This window comes from Raphanus sativus, chromosome 3, assembly GCF_000801105.2.
Source record: "Raphanus sativus cultivar WK10039 chromosome 3, ASM80110v3, whole genome shotgun sequence".
NCBI lineage: Eukaryota > Viridiplantae > Streptophyta > Magnoliopsida > Brassicales > Brassicaceae > Raphanus > Raphanus sativus.
The window spans coordinates 13,643,558-13,661,932 of NC_079513.1; the positions used below are offsets into that span (position 1 = coordinate 13,643,558).

The 18,375-nt window shown below is 34.7% G+C and overlaps 3 protein-coding genes and 1 pseudogene across 3 annotated transcripts; 3 read left to right on the forward strand and 1 right to left on the reverse strand.

The window, feature by feature from the left end:
* The first annotated feature begins 1,452 nt into the window (after nucleotides 1-1,452).
* On the forward strand, nucleotides 1,453-4,316 carry LOC130509622 (transcription factor PIF4-like). Its single transcript, XM_057005778.1, has 7 exons — nucleotides 1,453-1,840; nucleotides 2,107-2,180; nucleotides 2,258-2,852; nucleotides 2,935-3,018; nucleotides 3,104-3,169; nucleotides 3,254-3,573; nucleotides 3,977-4,316. Exons 2-7 carry the CDS (start codon nucleotides 2,116-2,118, stop codon nucleotides 3,990-3,992), a joined length of 1,146 nt encoding a protein of 381 aa, XP_056861758.1. The 5' UTR covers nucleotides 1,453-1,840; nucleotides 2,107-2,115; the 3' UTR covers nucleotides 3,993-4,316.
* Nucleotides 4,317-9,395: 5,079 nt separating this feature from the next.
* On the forward strand, nucleotides 9,396-11,989 carry LOC108831460 (polyamine oxidase 2-like; annotated as a pseudogene).
* A 2,277-nt stretch (nucleotides 11,990-14,266) lies between these two features.
* Nucleotides 14,267-15,258, forward strand: LOC108844250 (50S ribosomal protein L3-1, chloroplastic). Its single transcript, XM_018617472.2, has one exon. It carries the CDS (start codon nucleotides 14,305-14,307, stop codon nucleotides 15,109-15,111), a length of 807 nt encoding a protein of 268 aa, XP_018472974.2. The 5' UTR covers nucleotides 14,267-14,304; the 3' UTR covers nucleotides 15,112-15,258.
* A 124-nt stretch (nucleotides 15,259-15,382) lies between these two features.
* LOC108837997 (protein NPG1-like) lies at nucleotides 15,383-18,335 on the reverse strand. Its single transcript, XM_018610981.2, has 5 exons — nucleotides 17,823-18,335; nucleotides 17,486-17,744; nucleotides 16,208-17,418; nucleotides 15,984-16,131; nucleotides 15,383-15,898 (listed from the first exon to the last, which is right to left on the reverse strand). The coding sequence occupies exons 1-5, from the start codon at nucleotides 17,997-17,999 to the stop codon at nucleotides 15,570-15,572; spliced, it is 2,124 nt and encodes a 707-aa protein (XP_018466483.2). The 5' UTR covers nucleotides 18,000-18,335; the 3' UTR covers nucleotides 15,383-15,569.
* Between the last annotated feature and the right edge of the window lie 40 nt (nucleotides 18,336-18,375).

The window sequence follows — 18,375 nt, forward strand, 5'->3', positions numbered from 1 at the left end:
TGCACAAAATTGTTAGTAGAAATGTAGAATCGTTACTAGCATTTAAGTAGTCAGATCTCCTTGTCCTGATGTTCTTTTCGGCTCGCTTTTCTTCTGTATCCAGCTCTAAATCCGGCGTGGCACTATTTCGGTGGTCGTCCGGCTCTGATTCTGGTATCCTGGCCTTCTTTTAAGAGGATGGTGGGCCGGTTTCATTTCCGACAATGTACCTTTTCGTTAAAGGGAAACGGTCGATTTAAGGTATGTTTGTATTAGGAGAGATCTTGATTTCATCGATGATCCTCTTCGAATCAGGCGAGGAAGGTGTATGAAATGGAGCGTTAGTCTCTGTGTGGTGGTGGTTTCTTCTTATGGATGAGATCTCGAATTGACCGATGGATACTCTCTGGAAGAAAAAACTAAAGTGGTAATGAAGTAATTCATGTTTCCGGTGTCATCCAGTATGAACGCCGTTAAGTTTTTCAGCGTCGTCTTTAGGCGGTGATGATGAGGTGGCATCTTTATAACGCGTCTTTCCTCGCTACTGAAGATGTAAACACGTATCCAGTGCATGCGTGTCCCGTGATGCGTGGGTGGATGGCCGCTTTCTTGGGTTCTCAGTTTTTTTGACTTTAAGCCTATGTAAAATTATAGATCGTTCGGTTGTCTTGGACTTTAAATTTGTATCTTTGTAAGTTTGAGTTCATTTTTGGATTTTGACCCGTTAGTAAAATATACATGGCAAAAAACGGTTTCTAATGAATGTAAAATTATTGGGATGGGAATTTTTTATAGTTAATTTATGTTGTCTAAAACAATGTGTAAAAACTGCAAATTTCAAAAATTTGTGTATTTAATAGGTAAAAAAAATAGTTTGGATTCTTTTTAAATGAAAATCCGAAACAATTCGTGTATTTTATTAGTAGATGGAAAATTAGTCTGTATATTTTTTAAGAATTTGGATTCTTTTTATAATATTGGATTAGAATCTTGCTTAGATACTACTAATTCTTATCAAGACAACGGAATGTATTGCAGTTTTTTAGATGAACCGTGAACAATAAAATAAGGTTTTCAAAGTTACTTTTTGTAGTGTAACATTTTACCAAACAACAAATATATATAGATATATATATTATAACTCAAAGTTTTTCTTTAGTCTCATTTTAATAAACTCCGAAAACTACTATACGATAGAATATATAAATTCGTCGAGACTTTTCTGCTTAAAATTCAATAAAACCATTGAACTTGGATAATAATTCGACCTTAATTTACATCAAAGCTAACAAAAAAAGTTGTTTAAGTTGGCGTATAGTGAAGAAATCATTTTCAGAAGAAAGAAACCATACGAGTTATTTGACGGAAACACCCTCAAATCATTGTTTGCAGAGAACTTTATAGATAAGGTACAGATCAGAAAGCACCTCTAGAAATCTAGCAATAGATCTCATCTCTAGAGAAGAAGAGCTCCACCGGTTGGTCCCACCGATTCCAACATAATGTCCCAGAACTTGCCACGTGGCGTTCGGTCTGAAAGGTTGCTGTACTGTTGTGCTTACAGAATCATTATCTCCCTTGCTGGAATATCTTTCCTCTTTATGATTCTGTCACTTTCTGTCTGTACCAAAAGAAGTAAAGAACCTTACCCATATTTCTCTCCTTCTCTGTTTCTTTCATGTTTTATGGGAGCTTCTTAAGAAACTTCTGGCCTATGGGTTTATGTACAGACTAGAGAGCAAGTGACAGGAAAGAGAAGGTTCTGTTCCTTTTGTTTGGCGTGGAACTTCAACTTTCACAAGTCAGGTTTAGATGTTCTACTTCTTCAGCTTCTTATTCGTCCAGAAGCTTTCCAAATTTGGTCAGTATTCTTGCAAGGGACTTGTGGTTTTAAAAGATGTTGCTATATTTGGAACATATTAAAAAATGAACTCATGTTCCTGCTTTTAGTATAAATCTCTTTTATATGATTAGTGTATTAATATAATGATTGGATTTGGGATTATAAAATTATATTTATGCTCATCTGTATCTCTTCTTAATCATAAGTTATGATTAGATATGTTCGTTTAAATATCTTAATATAATATTGGGGTTGATTATAAAAATCTTTTGATATGTCTCCAGAGATCTGACATGGAACACCAAGATTGGAATTTTGAGGAGAACTACAATCTGTCCAATAATAGAAGATATATAAGGTAATATAATGTTTAATCTAATTTATTCATTAATTAAAAAGGACTATATATTAGTCTCTGAGTGTGTATATGTGTAGGCCACAAGATGACCTGGTAGAGTTGTTATGGCGAGATGGGCAAGTGGTTCAGCAGAGCCAAACTCATAGAGATCAAACTCAGAAACAGGACTATCAACAAGAAACCCTAAGACCCAACACCTTTCTTGAGGATCAAGAAACCGTCTCTTGGATACAATACCCTCTAGATGAAGATCCATTTGAATCCGAAGACTTAACCTCACCTTTCTTCTCAACTATAGATCTCCTCCAAAGACCGGCTTCAGAGACGGCTAAGCACGATGCCAGTCCTAAACCTCCTGATCAGGTCATGCCTCCTCCTAAGTTTAGGTTAACGGATTCATCATCAGAAGTCAGGGAACTAGGAAAAGAACAGTACTCGGTGGTGACCGTTGGACCAAGCCACTGCGGTAGCAACCAATCTCAAACCGTTCTCGATGGCTCACTGAGAGCAGTCGATGGGAGGCCCTACCCGAACGCAAGTTCGTCATCAGGTGGCTCCTCTGGTTGCAGCTTTGGCAAGAACAACAAAGATATGGCTTGTGTAAGAAGATTCACAGCAGAGCGTAAGAGAAAACATATAATGGACACTGATGAATCTGTGTCTCAGTCAGATGTATGCTTTAGTTTTTAACTCATGAAGTTCTTGAAACGTGTTTTTGTTGTTCATTTCTTATTGTTCTTGAAACGTTTTACAGGCTATCGGTAATAACAAGTCGAGCCTACGAACAGGATCAACGCGAAGAAGCCGTGCAGCTGAAGTTCATAATCTCTCCGAAAGGGTAGTCGACATATTATCATATATAATATAATATATAGTATAACATAATATTCATACAAAACTCTTGTGTTTGATAATTAAATTAGAGGAGGAGAGATAGGATCAATGAGAGAATGAAGGCTTTGCAAGAACTAATACCTCACTGCACTAAAGTAAGTTATAAACTTGAATCTGATACGGGGAGTGATTTATTAAGTCAAAAGAACTTGGTGTCACTTGGGTTTGTCTTCTTGTAGACTGACAAAGCTTCAATTTTGGAAGAAGCCATAGATTATTTGAAGTCACTTCAGTTACAAGTTCAAGTTATGTGGATGGGGAGTGGAATGGCTGCTGCTGCAGCGGCTCCTATTATGTTCCCTGGGGTACAGCCTCCTCCACCGTTCATCCGTCAGGTGCAGAGCCCGGTACTGTTGCCTAGATTTCCTGTTATGAACCGGTATCCGATTCAAAACAATCCCGGTTTAGTTTGTCAGAACCCGGTACAAAACCAAGTGTTGTGTAATCGGTTTGATAGATACGTTGGCCTATTCCCACAGTGCAGGCTGCTGCCTCTCAGGTAAGGCTCATACGTTACGTAGTCCAGTAGATATAAGAGCTATACTAACTAAATACAAACCACTAAAAATAATAATAAATAAGAATATATGCAAACAAACCACATGTATTTGCTACTTAATACTTAGCTAAGATGCCAGTTCATTATGAAAGAAAAAAAATCGCAGAACTTTATACCGTATTCTAGGCAGGACCGAACATCATTGTTGAGTTCCGGTAGCGTCTGTTCGGGACCGAACATTATGTGTCTTTTTCTTTTCATTCTGTATTAGAATAAAAACTTTTTTTTTTGTTCTTTCGGGGACATCCGATAAAAAATAATAATAAATAAATAAATACGACGGTCTAGTGAAAGATTTCAAACGTCTACTGATACGTTGTGGTTTGATAATAATTAAACGCAGCCGATGGAGATGTTGAGGTTTGGTTCTCCAGCGGGACAGGAAAGTCAACGTACGTCTGCGCAGACGAAGACCACCGACGGTACTCGTTAGGGCCACTAAGCGGCTGTTGCATTTTTTTTCTTTCTTTTGCGGTTTGTTTGGTTGTTGGGGCATTCTTCGTTATTTACATAATCTTCTGAACATAGGTTTAAACGTTATTTTCTGTATATGCGAGTTTATGTATTTTAACCTTAATTTCAAAATGACATGAGCTTTTTGTAATCATCTAGAACCATAAAATGTGAAATACATGTTTAATATGTAGTTCATGTTTCTCTAATAAAATTATGCATTAGTCTAAGTAGCTGAAAATACTTTCTGAAAATGAATTGTTTTCTTGATTAAAAAGCTAGAAAACCCATGTTGTTTTCCACTAATTTTGTTCTATGTAATCCTAATAAAAACAAAAACATTATCTAGCTCTAAGAAGTACAGATAGTCGTAGAGATAGAGATCTGGCCGAAGTTTGATACACTATTGATCTTTTTTTTTTAACCAGAGGATAGATCCAAAAGCTTTCTAGGCCCAAGACTAATCTTCCTGAGGCCGATGGCAACCCACGTATTCTTGCGATTTAACGCTAGCTCCGGTGGCCAAGTGGAATCGAACCCAGGACGGAAGCTCCAGCCGGAGCCCCTTTACCACTAGTCCAAGACAACTTGGTTTACACTATTGATCTTTTATGATGTCATATTGTTGTTTTGCCGATTGTTTAATTACACATAGAATGAAAACATTGAAAAGGCAAGCAAGATACATGTGAAGGAACAGATTTCAGTGAAAGTTATCTGTCATTTGTCAACATCGACAATTTAAGTTGTTAGACATGTGCTCCACTAGAAAATAATCCATTTTAGCAATAATTGAGTAAAATATCTTAGACATTTTCATGTTCGAAATAGCAACAATTCCGGTGCAGCCAAAGCCTAGATGTTCTACCGTTTAGTGACGCTCTTATTTTTTTAATTATGCCTCCTGCTAAGCTTAATCCGAATGATTTATTGTATATAATTTACATTTTAGCTTTCTTAAATCAAAGTAGATAATGAAAGTTTTATTGCACGATTAAAAATTAGATAATGAGAAAGAGTATGTTGTAAACCTTGCTAATCTCATTGGTTAGTTGGTACATAGTGATAAGGTGGAGGATGGAAAATGTGATTTTGAAAAAGCAGAGGATGAAGGGTTTATTGAAAATATCAGTTCCTTGCAACCCGGCATCTTCTGATTTGGCTTCCACTGTCTATATGGTGAAGCTTAGTGTTGTAATATGTGCGTGATATCTTGCATATTTGCATTGTTTAAATAATTCATTCTTGTATATTTTGAATTTTGATCATTTAGATTAGAATTTAGGCATCTTTAAATTTCATTTGCATAAATAAATTTTTATTAGATGTTGGAGTATCCTTTAAAGTTCTTGAAGGTATTTGGAAATATTTGGATTCAAACACAGAGAAGAAAATGATCATTGGGCGAGTTGGGCATTGGAGCGGATCCTTGCATTTACTTATGGTAGCCGCTCCAAACAGGACAAAGATGGAGCAAGAAGCTAGAGCGGTTTAGCGAACCCGCGGATCATTGTTTGAAATTAAGAGCTACTGGCTATAGCGGGATAGAAAACCCGCGCGTCAATGTTTGAAATATGGAGCTAGTGGCCGGAGCGACCATCCGGAGAGGGGAGGAAAGCCCGCTGTGGATCAGAGTGACCTCTCGGAGCAGGGTCACGAGCCCGCGTGGCATTTTTCACTTGGTCGAATTTTTATGTTTTGTTGGTCTTTCTCACTCTCTATATACAAAACCTGTTTGGTGAAAGATTCAATCTTTTGCTTTCTTTCATCTATATATGTTGTGTTTATTAGATTATCTTGATCCCTAATCATGATTAACCTTCAATCATCTATGGGTTTTTGGGTTAATCATGTTTATTAGTGAGCAGTTACCTTTTCGATTCATGGGTTAGAATATGATTAGAGTGATCAAGTGAAGATCTATCTATTTCCTTGCTTGTTGAGTGTTCTTAATGCTAGTTTAGTCTTGATCTCTCTAAACTAGAGCTCTAGACATTTCATGCCTAGAAGGTGTTTGATAAAATGTTTGAACAAACTCAATATTGCTCTTTGTTTGCTTAACCAAAGACATTTGATGTTAGAAAAGCTTAGATAGTAAGTAGACTTGTTATTAATGATTTCTTGAATGGATTAAACCAAAGATATTTGATGTTTGATTAATGAAAGAAAATGAATATTTATCTTGACAAAGAACTTGTTTAGTATTGTCGTCTTGACTTAAGGTATATGTTGATTGATAACTTGCCATTCTAGATTGGATTTTAATCACTTGAATCAAATAACTAATCCCATGAATTCTACTTCTTTATTTGAATGAAAACTTAAGTTGTTTACCTTACTAGTTACTTGTTTACATCACTGTCTTGATTGCACTTTAGATTAAACATACATTTGTATTTTCTTTGCATCATGATAATTTAGGATTGGACTAACATTCATCTTTACTACTTTGATCTTAGAATTGAATACAATCCTTATCAGTGGATTGGACTAACACTCATCTTTAATTTCTTGGTACATGTATTTTTTTATTCGAAGACAAAATAAACCATGTGTTCTTGATAATTAGTTATGGTTTTTTTATTGGGATGTCATTACATCGTTTCTTGTAATTTTCTAGAGTTTAATGAATTAAAAACTCGTGAGTAAACAAACTAACTTGTAATTTTGGATTAGGTAAATATATATGAGAAAACTTTATTATTAGTATGGTTAGTTATTAGTAACGTTAACTGAAATCAATGATATTCAAGTATTTTATTTTGACATGTTGGACAGATTTAATTTGATATAAATCAGTCAACGATGCACTACAAAATGATACGAAAATATATTTGCCTTGAAATTTTAATACACTATATACATATATATATAGTTTTCAGTAAAATATATACAATATAAAACAAGTTATTTTTTAAAATCTTATTTTAATAGTTTCATTATAATTTTAGTAACAATTATGAATTACTTAAAAGATTACACTATTTGAATATTTATTAATATATACTGTTTTCCAGCTGAATATGCGAATGGTTATTTTTACTTAACAAATATTATAGATCCACAATTTAGTTATTTTGTTTTTTAAAATTTAATATTATATTTTTTGTTTTTAATTATGTTAGAATAATTTATGCTGCATGTTTTTTTTTTCTATAATAAGATACAATGATAATAAACTATATGAATAAATAATTTTATTTTAATAGGTGTTATGTTAATATGTATATATATATATATATATATATATATATATATAATATATATATATATATATACATATCATTTAAATTAAAATATACATCATATGAAAATACATACTTATATTTTGATAAACATTGAACATATATTGAAAAGTTAATATTTTAATTTTGAAATCTACATTGTTTTTAAATGATTATAAATTATTCAAACCACTAAACATCTTACATTAAAAAAATTCATTGGTGTAAAATTTTGTTACACAAATATGCAAACAATCATAAAAAGCATATAAGTAAAAACCTCATTTAAGAAATACTCATATTAAAAGTATATATATATATATATATATATATATATGTTAATATCATTTAATTTAATTATATATCATATACGATAGATAAGATTGATTATTTTGATTTATTTACACTAAAATAATTGCGAACAAACAAGAGTGATCATTTGATTATATGCGCACGTCAATTTATACATAATAGTAACTGATTTTTTAGTTATTTAATAATAATTATTATTTTATTATTTCATAATATGCAGAAAATATAAAATAAGTAATAAATATTTTATACATAAGGCGCGGATCTTTAACTAAGTATGTATCTCTTTAATAATTTAAATCTTAAACATTTTCAAATCTCAAGCCAAAACAAAAGAATAAAATAAGAATAAACTTCAAAACAAATATTTATGTCAAACAATAACCAAAATAACAAAAACGACACAAAAAAGAGAAAAATACTGAAGATAAATAGGATTGGCACGTGAACATAAAGTTTTCAAAACCATAATTAACTTTTAAATTGCTAAATTATGATATAGAACCGAGATGACATAGTTTCATTATAACTAAATAGTAGGCCTGCGATTCTTCGGTCTAAACGTTAGAATCTTATGTGTTAAGTGATTATTTGACCTAATTATTTTTTAAATGCGATTAGCTCATCGGTAAACAAAATTATGTAATTAACTAAAAATAGTTTAAAAATTTTGTTTAAGGGCCAAAATATTAATTCGATCAAAAATATAAAATTTATTTTTCTATACAGTATTCTTAAATGATTTTCATATAAATTTACCATCCACTTGTGCAAGACGCATATATTATCCTATTATATAGATATAATAGATCACAGTAATGTTTTGTTTGGAAAACAATCAGTAAATTAAGTAGCAAAAGAAAATGTTAATTCTTTCAAAAGGGTTAATTAATATATACATATTGATAAATATTAAATTTTATTGCTAACAACGAAATACAGTAAAACTTCTATAGATTAATACTCGATAAATTAATAATCTCTATAAATTAATTAATTTTGCCGGTCATAACTTAGACCGATTGAAAATTTGATATAAATCGATAAAATAATATGATAATAATATTTTAAAAAGTTTTATGTAAATATATGGTCTCATTAAAACAATAAATGAATAATTTCTAATATAAGTAAGAACTTATTATTATATTGTTTTTATATTCACAATGGATTATATTTATATTTTTCTAACACTTAATATATTTTTATAGATTTAGTAATATTATATCTAAAACCACATTTAAGTTCTATGCAATATATATTATATAATCAAATAATATAATAAAATTAATATAAGTGTCAAATTTTAAAAACAACAATTAATATCTATACACTAAAATCACATATACTTTTTATCTTAAATAAATATATCTTAAATTAAAAAAACTATAAAAAAGCTTTTGTAAATTAATATCTACTCCCTCCGTTTCCAAAAATAAGATTTTCTAGAGTTTCACGTTTATTAAGAAATTAATAAGCATTTACATTTTAATTTACTATTTATTTTTTCTATACGATTTCCAATAACTATCCACCAATCAAATTTAATCAATTTAAATATTCACAATTAATGTTTCTCAAAAGTATACAAAAATACCTTAAAAATATAGAAAATTTATATTTGTGGAACAAAAATAAAATCTAGAAAATCTTACTTTCGGGAACGGAGGGAGTATAAATTAATAAAATTTCAAATCCCAACATTATTAACTATAGAGTTCTGCGGTAAAACAAATTCTTTACGCGACTTCGAGACTCGTAGGCGAGAAAACCTAGGACTCTTGTCTCTCTCTCTCTCTTTTCATTCAACTCTGTGTCTCTCTAGCTCTTTCTCTCTAGTCTCCATTGTTTCGCTTGAATTGCGCATACGATCATCATTGATCATTAACGAGAAGCCGCATGAATTTGTTTGGGAGGCTAATTTGTTCATCTTCGATTTCGAGCCACTTCACGACTTGTCTTCTCATCTTCATACTTCATTTTTCTCCCCAGCGTAGTAATAATAATAATAATAATAATAACAATCGTAATTCTAATAATCTCGAGCTTAATCGTTTTATAAAAAATTGAAAAAAAAATCATGGAGTCGCGAAAAAATTCTGATCGTCAAATGCGTAGAGGTATTCTGTTCTTTTAACTGATCACTCTGTTTCAGTATTGGTCGTAACTGTTGAGGTTTCGTAATAAAAAAATTGTTTTTTTTTCAGGTGGTGAGGGGATGAAGACAAGGTCACCGTCTGTGATAGTTGTCGGAAGTGGTTTTGCTGGAATCTCAGCTGCTCGCATTCTTCAAGATGCTTCCTTTCAGGTTTTGGTTGTTTAATTACAACAAAACCCAATGCAGTTTCATGTTTGCAAAACTTATAAGATTCTTTTAGGTTACGGTACTGGAGTCACGTGACAGGATTGGTGGACGTGCTCACACTGATTACTCATTCGGTTTTCCTGTTGATCTTGGTGCATCATGGTAAATCTCACATGTCTCTTTGATCTTTTCGTTTGTTGAGTTCTTGGTTTACCTTTGCTAACTCTGCCAGCATACACAGGCTGCACGGAGTGTGCAAAGAGAATCCTCTGGCACAAATAATTGGGAGACTAGGTCTGCCCCTGTATCGTACCAGTGGTGACAATTCCGTCTTGTACGATCATGATCTTGAGAGGTCGGTTTGCATTTTTTGTATTCTTATTTGACACAGTAAAATAACTCAATATGTGGTTTCTGCAGCTATGCTCTGTTTGATACTGAAGGCAATCAAGTTCCTAAAGAGTTAGTAAGAGAGGTTGGCGTAAAATTTGAGAAGATTTTGGAAGAGGTATGTGTCTTTCTTTTTTCATATTCTGAGTCTATATTTTTTATTTTGAAAATGCAGGTCAAGAAAGTGAGGGATGAGCAGGATGTAGACATCTCAGGCTTTCTCAATTGTGTTTTCAAGGAAACCCGAGTTGAGGTTAGAGGGGCTTGCGCACAATGTGCTTCAATGGTACTTGTGCCGCATGGAAGGATGGTTTGCTGCCGATGCTGATACCATCTCTGTACAGTGTTGGGACCAGGTTTGCTACATTCTCTCCCTAGGGCCGGTCCTGATATTTTTTGGAGGCCTATTGCAATGTCTATTCTAAAAAAAAATTGGGGGCATAAATTTTTTTTTTGAGGGCTCATGTCTATGTAGTTTTCTTTAAAAATTTCCGGGGGCCTGTTGCAGATGTTTCATTACGTGGCCAGGCCCGGCCCTGTCTCTCCCTCTTGGAGTTTAATCACAAACTGTTTCTTGAACATTCCCAAACATGTGCAGGAGGAAATGCTTCCTGGTGGACACGGTCTTATGGTTAGAGGGTATCGTCCTGTCATCAATACCTTGGCCAAAGGACTTGATATTCGACTAAACCATAGGTAAAACCACAAACCTTTGCATATTTTTCGTTTTTTCCAAGTCAACTTTTACCACCATTCTATCACCAATTGGTTTCTTTGCATATTTTTTCAGGAGTTGTGGTATATTCTTTTATTTCTTTTGCTTCTCAGGGTTACTAAGATCGTAAGACAGTATAATGGAGTGGAAGTTAGGACAGAAGACGGTGAAACATTTGTTGCGGACGCTGCAGTGATCGCTGTTCCTCTCGGTGTCTTAAAATCCGGAACTATAACATTCGAACCAAAGCTACCAGATTGGAAACAAGAAGCAATCAACCAACTCGGAGTAGGAATCATGAACAAGATCATACTTCGTTTCGAAAAAGTTTTCTGGCCACAAGTAGAGTTACTAGGAGTGGCTGCAGAAACCTCCTACGGTTGCAGCTACTTCTTGAACCTACACAAGGCCACAGGTCATCCGGTTCTTGTTTACATGTCGACTGGTCAGCTCGCCAAGGACATTGAGAAAATGTCTGATGAAGCAGCTGCGAGTTTCGCCTTCATGCAACTGAAGAGGATCTTTCCCAATGCCATGGCTCCGGTACAGTATCTAGTGTCGAGGTGGGGATCTGATGTGAACTCATTGGGATCTTATAGCTATGATGTTGTGGGCAAACCTCATGATCTCAGTGAGAGGCTTAGGGTTCCAGTGGATAACTTGTTCTTTGCTGGTGAAGCTACGAGCATGAGCTTCGCTGGCTCGGTTCATGGTGCTTATTCGAGTGGACTGATGGCTGCTGAGGAATGCATGATGCGTGTGTTGGATCTGTTTCAGCTTGTGATGTGTGAAGAAGGACCTGCCTCTGTTCCGCTTCTTATATCTCGTCTCTAAACTCCACCATTATCATGATTACTAGAAAAAACATGAAGTGATTGTATGGAAAACAATAATTATTCCAGTGTTGAATCGTATTAAACTTTTTTTCCAGTGTTTTTATTCAGTAATTTATCATTATGTGACAATGATCTTTGAGAATTCAAGTATTTTTTTTTCATTTAATTTTGAATAAATAAAGGAGAAAATTTGATAAAATTAATTTATTTTTAAAATTGAAGTAAGAAAAAAAATTATTTACAACAAAATAAAATTTATTTATAATTACACCACCCAAGTCGAAATTCAAGAAAGAAACTTTAAATCACATATACATCATTTAAGTTTTATAACTTTTAATCAAACAAGAAAAATGTTTATTTTATTGACCAAACTATTTCAAATACTTTCTTCACTTTATAAAGATGCATATTTTAGAAAAATAATTATTTAAAGTATACATATTTATGTTTTAATGTATTTTATCAGTTAGTAATAATTAACTGTAAATGCAAAAAAATAATCACATTTACTATTGATTTAATTATAAAATAAATAATCAACAAATTTTGTATTTTTAATACTGAAATTTGTATGTTTTATTAATATATGTAAAAATTTAAAATATGCATTTTTCAAACAGAATGAATTAAACATCATTAATATACATTTAGTTTTTTAACAACCGTATAATTCTAATAAAAATTTTATTTTTGAAGTGAACATCCTAAATTTATTTACTATTCTCTATTAAATCCTTAAATTTTTTTCCATCATTTAATTTCTCAATCAAAATTTTAAGATCAAATTTTGGAATTTTGTGAGAAAATACAAACGAATTTTGGAATTTAAGGTGTTTAGGTTGAAGAAAATGGAAATTTTGATAAGATATAAGGAGTAAATTTTGATAAGATATAAGGAGTGGTACAGTACTCTGTGAGGATTTGAGGGTTTGATGGGAGCAAGAAACACAAAGACGAGTCTATCTCCACTGCGCGCAGAGATTTGAAGCTCTCATTTGATCAATGGAATGTATGAGGAACTTAAGACAATATAATATTACTTTTGCAACGGATTGCTCGCAATTGGTGAAAATGGTTTCGGAACCAAATGAATAACCAGCTTTTGCAAACTATTTAGAAGACATAAGAAGTCTGAGGAGTAGTTTCAATACTACGGAGATCATTCATGTACCAAGGACGAATAACAAAAAGGCGGACAGTCTAGCACGTATTGCAAGAAAGCAATCGTCTTACGTCGTTCTATGGATGTGGATCCCATTGTTTGGTTAACAGAGTCAATATGAATCTCTAATGTTGCTGACAAAAAAAAAAAACTAATTGGTACTTCAAATAGCTTAATTAACAAAAATACGAAATTCAAGGCTCCAATATTGCAAACCGAAAACAATTGAGCTGCATATCGTAATTATTACTACATCAAAGGGTACAAAGATAAATTCTAAGGTTGGAGAGAAAGAAGAAACTCTTAATTTTCACCACTTATGTAATAAGGGTTACACAAGATAAAAAGGAGAAACTCTTAATTTTCACCACTTTTGTGTTACCGAAAATGCAAATATAATTATATTTTACCACTTACCTAATTATTTTTCATTCTATATATATCGAGCTAAATGACTCTATAATTAAACCACCAAAGTCGAAAAATCAAGAATTTTTTTAAATCACATATGCATCATTTAAATTTTATAACTGTTAATCAAACAAGAAATTTTTTTATTTTATTGACCAAAACTATTTCAAATACTTCCTCCACTTTATAAAGATGCATATTTTTAAAAAATAATTATTTAAAATATACATTTTTATATTTTAATGTATTTTATCAGTTAATAATAATTAATTGTAAATATCAAAGAATAATTAAATTTACTTATTGATTTAAAATTATGAAAAAAACAAAAAAAAATTATGCATTTAGTACTATAATTTATTATATTTTATTAATATATGTAAAAAGTTTAAAATATGCATCTTTTCAAACGGATAATTCTAATAAAATATTTTTTTTGAAGTAAGCGTCGTAAATTTATTTATTATTTTCTATTAAATCTTTAAATTATTTTTCCGTCATTTCTCAGTCACAATTTGAAGATCAAATTTTTGAATTTGGTGAGAAAAAACAAACGAATTTTGTAATTTAAGGTGTTTAGGTTGAAGAAAATGAAAATTTTGATAAGATATAAGGAGTAAATATTTTAATGGTTAACTAATCGTGTATTTGAAATAGCTTGGTTAACAAAAATACGAAATTCAAGGGTCTAATATCTCAAACCAAAAACAAACGAGCTGCATATTGTAATTATTACTACATTTAGGGGTATAAAGATAAATTCTAAGGTTGGAGAGAAAGAAGAAGAAGAAGATAAGAAGAGTGTTTTATCCTCTCTCTCTCTCGTCTCTTCTCTGTAAAGCTCCGACATTCACTCCACAATGGCGATGACAATGGCGTCTCTTTCCTTCCCATCTCCACTCCACAAAACAAACTTATCCTCCTCACTCTCCCTCCCATCGAAAGCCTCCACCTTTCTCACCAAACCCTCTCCCAAACGACGAACCCTCACAATCTCCATGTCCATGGAAGCCGGAATCGGCGTGATGGCCTCGAAGCTCGGCATGATGTCTTTCTTCGAGCCAGACGGAACCGTGGTCCCCGTGACCGTCGTCGGGTTCCGCGAAGGCAACATCGTGACCCAAGTCAAGACCTTAGCCACCGACGGATACGACGCCGTCCAGGTCGGGTACCGCCGCGTCCGCGACAAGAAGCTCACCAAGCCCGAGACGGGTCACCTCGAGAAGGCCGGCGTCATCCCCTTGCGGCATCTCCAGGAGTTCAGGCTCACGAGCGTCGAAGGGTTCGAGCCGAACCAGAGGCTCGTCTTCGACGAGATTTTCAAGGAAGGGGATCTTGTCGACGTGGCGGGGACGACGATTGGGAAAGGGTTTCAGGGTGGGATTAAGAGGCATAATTTCAAGAGAGGGCAGATGACTCATGGTTCCAAGAGTCATCGTGCTTTGGGTTCGATTGGTGCCGGGACGACTCCTGGGAGGGTTTATAAAGGGAAGAAGATGCCTGGGAGGATGGGTGGGACGAGGACGAAGATTAGGAAGCTTAGGATTGTTAAGGTTGATAAGGAGTTGAATGTTGTTATGATCCAAGGTGCTTTGCCTGGTAAGCCTGGGAATCTCCTCCGTATTACTCCCGCTAAGATCGTTGGAGTTAATATCCCCAAGAACTAGTGGACTCAGATATTGTGTTATGTTTGTGTTGCGTTGCTTTTGAATTCGTTTCATTTTGTGGACTTTTGAGTTTAAATCCTTTCTTGTGTTATGTTGTAAGCACTTCTTTTGACTTGGCTCAGTTTGTGGATGGTGAGTTTACAACCATATTGTGTTATCTTGACAACAGACAAGACTCAACTCTTTTGTGTATGTTGTATGCATCTCCTTTGAGTTCAAAACTATGTTAAGTTTGAAGAAATTAAATGGTTAAAACTTTACATACAAATAATGAAACAATAACATATCTTTTGTATAAAAATGTGTTATCTTGACAACAGACAAGACTCAACTCTTTTGTGCATGTTGTATGCATTTCCTTTTGAGTTCAAAACTATGTTAGTTTGAAGAAATTAAAAGGTTAACATTTTACATATAAATAATGAAACAATCACAAATCTTTGTATTAAAAAAATGGTTTAAAGAATGGTTGAGAAGTTTTCAATAGGATCAGATTCTTCAAGCATTGAAGCAGCTTGGAAGCAATCAGTAGCATCAGCTATACGTCCATCATGCTTATGTACCATTCCTAAGTAATACCAAGCTTTTCGGTTTGTCGGATCGATCCTCAGTGCATCAGACAGCAAGCTTCTCGCCACAGGAAGTGTTGGCTGGTGATCTTTCCCTCTTTCACACAACAATGCTCCAACTGCTACTTTGCAAGGTACCGAATCATTTTCTAGTAACAAACCATCCAAGAACGCTGCTAAAGCGGGTTGAAACTCCTTTCGTCCTTCCCACATTCTACCTGAACATACCAAAGATACAATCCGCATTGAGAAAATTAAGAAAGGGACTTTAAAGAGAGATTTAGTTAGTTCTTGATTCTTTGCCTTCTGTATACAGCATTGAAGCAGAGTATTGTTTCAGCTCGCCAGCTTTCTTCAGACAGACTTCTACATCGTTCCAATGCGAAAGGCTTGAGTAAAGATAAGCTAAGCCATGCCATACTTCAAACTCATTCACTTTGTCTTCCTCCATCTGTTACATTTGTTAAAAAAGATTAAGAAGTTTTAATGATTTCAACAAAAAAGAACAGAACAGAGATTTGGTAAACCTGTGAAAGAGTTCTGAGCGGTCCAAAAGATTTCCTTTGAGCTTGAACCACAGCTAGAAGATAACGGTAAGTCTCAACAGCTTCTGTGGGATTCGACTGAGAGATCTTCAGCTTAGCTTTAAGTCTTAGCAAAGGTCCTTGATCCCATTTGGCAGTTTCATCCAAAGCAGCATCAGTCACAACCTCAGCTTCTGAGAACCGTTGCTGAGCAGACAAGACAAGCGCCAGAAACCTCCACCCTTTCAACACCGACCCTCCAGTTACATCGATGAACTCTTTAGCGTAACGTGAAGCAGCTTTCAAGTTCCTCTGCTCAGCGTACTGAACACCTAACTCAAAGATCAAGTCAGGGTTGTTGTGCTCAAACGCTATAGCTCCATCCAAAGCCTTCAATGACTCAGACTGAAGCCTAGACCTTTCGAAATCCGACGTGGGGACTTTAGCTTGCTTCCCTAGACAAAGCCCTAACATCCTCAAACCAACTCCCTTCAAATGCTCATCCATCCCTTGAGCATTGTTTATACCCTTCTCCGCGTACCCGGCCCCTTCTGCAGCTAAACAAGGCTCTTCGCTGCAGAGCTTAGCAGCTAGCAAAAGCGCCACGAGATCATCAGGCTGTTCGTGTTTATGCAGAGACTTCCTAAGAAGGTTGATTGCAGTACTCGTTTGCCCCGCTGCGCTGTAACAAAGCGCCATGTTGTTCCAACGCTCAACACGGGTGAACACACCAGGCATTACCTCTTCAAGCTGCTTGGCGAGCACCGAGGTCTGACTGCATAAAGATAAACCAAAGGTGAGGTGTTCCATCACAGACGGATCCCATTTCGCTTTCCCGGAGTTGAACTTCTTGACGAGAATCATCAGAAGGAGAATGGCTTCTTCCAAGTTGTTTCTAGGTATGTAAGAGCCTTCCACCTGAGAACCTAAGCTCGGTGGACTCGCTTCTACTCCGGAATGTAGAAGAAAGACTGCGAAGTCTTTCTGTATCCTCGCACAAGAGTCGTTATCAAGGTTCCATTGGCTCAAAAGCGCACGTCTATAAGCGGATACAGCTTCTTGGTAATCACCAGAGTCTTTCCATAGAGCTGGAAGTAACTCCACGGCGTGGCTAACGGTTTCTTGGAGTCTTGTGTCTACTTGAGCTTCGGATATCCCTTGCTGGAAGACTTTCTCAACGGAATCAAGAACGCTTTTGCATTCTCTTGCAGCCTCTGCAGATTAAAAAAAACAGTAAAGAAAGATTTACAAAATGTTAACCAAGATCAAGAGGGGGTTTACCGGTTGTTCTCCCAAGCTTTTGAAGTGACTTGGCTTTCAAGTAGATAGCTTCAAGGACTAAGCTAGCAGCATGCTGTGAAGCCGATTGCTGCGGTGGGTCACGGGGACGGTTTTTCTTAGTGACTGGCTTCTCAGGGGGAGGAGCAGAGGCCTGTAATCTCTGGATGGCTGCTTGAAGGTCAATACCTTCAAAGAGACGAAGCGCGCCTTCTAGATTCCCTCTTTGGTACTCTAGTCTTCCAAGAAGTGCTCTTGCTTCCTGTAACCATCAAAAACAAGCTGAGAGACAAGAGATCCTTTCTTATAGGAGAAGATGACAAAACAAACCAAACAAAACCTCGGAGTTGAGTGATAAGCCTTCTCTCAAAGAAGACTCAGCTTCTTGGATGTTTCCTTCATCAAGCTTTGCTTCAACTTCAGCTGTTTTCATGCAGAGCCCATTTGCATAAAGCTGGCGCGTGATCTCACCTTCTTCTGCGTTCTCACTAAACTCTTTGGATTGATTCTCGAGCATTGTTCAACCTTTTTATAGACTAAAACCGCATCAAATATCTCTGTCCAATCCACCGTAGCTAGCAACTGCATCACTTGAAACAATAAACAAATTATTCCACAGGAAACAAATATAAATTATTCAATGAGTTGGGTCAACGCAGTTTCCTTTTGCTCACTAAGAATCAAAACATTGTAAAGAGGAGAAGAACATGTTACATATCTAAAGGTAAACCTGAAAGGACCCACCTAAACAGAACTTCAAACACATACACATTTGTCATCTTTCTGACTTTTCTGTTCGTTTTTTTTTCCACTTAGGAATCAATTCGAAATTACATTCTCTTTGCTCTATTGTTCTTCACATTGTGTATACAAATATATTATATATATATATG

What these genes read in the sequence shown, in the direction of transcription:
- LOC130509622 (XM_057005778.1), top strand. Translation starts at nt 2,116, where the DNA reads ATGGAACACCAAGATTGGAATTTTGAGGAGAACTACAATCTGTCCAAT. An exon ending in TTCATAATCTCTCCGAAAGG is followed by an intron (nt 3,019 to 3,103) that starts GTAGTCGACATA and finishes TAATTAAATTAG; the next exon opens with AGGAGGAGAGATAGGATCAA. An exon ending in TAATACCTCACTGCACTAAA is followed by an intron (nt 3,170 to 3,253) that starts GTAAGTTATAAA and finishes GTCTTCTTGTAG; the next exon opens with ACTGACAAAGCTTCAATTTT.
- LOC108844250 (XM_018617472.2), top strand. Translation starts at nt 14,305, where the DNA reads ATGGCGATGACAATGGCGTCTCTTTCCTTCCCATCTCCACTCCACAAA.
- LOC108837997 (XM_018610981.2), bottom strand. Translation starts at nt 17,999, where the DNA reads ATGCTCGAGAATCAATCCAAAGAGTTTAGTGAGAACGCAGAAGAAGGT. An exon ending in AAAGCTTGGGAGAACAACCG is followed by an intron (nt 17,419 to 17,485) that starts GTAAACCCCCTC and finishes TTTAATCTGCAG; the next exon opens with AGGCTGCAAGAGAATGCAAA. An exon ending in TTCAATGCTGTATACAGAAG is followed by an intron (nt 15,899 to 15,983) that starts GCAAAGAATCAA and finishes TGGTATGTTCAG; the next exon opens with GTAGAATGTGGGAAGGACGA.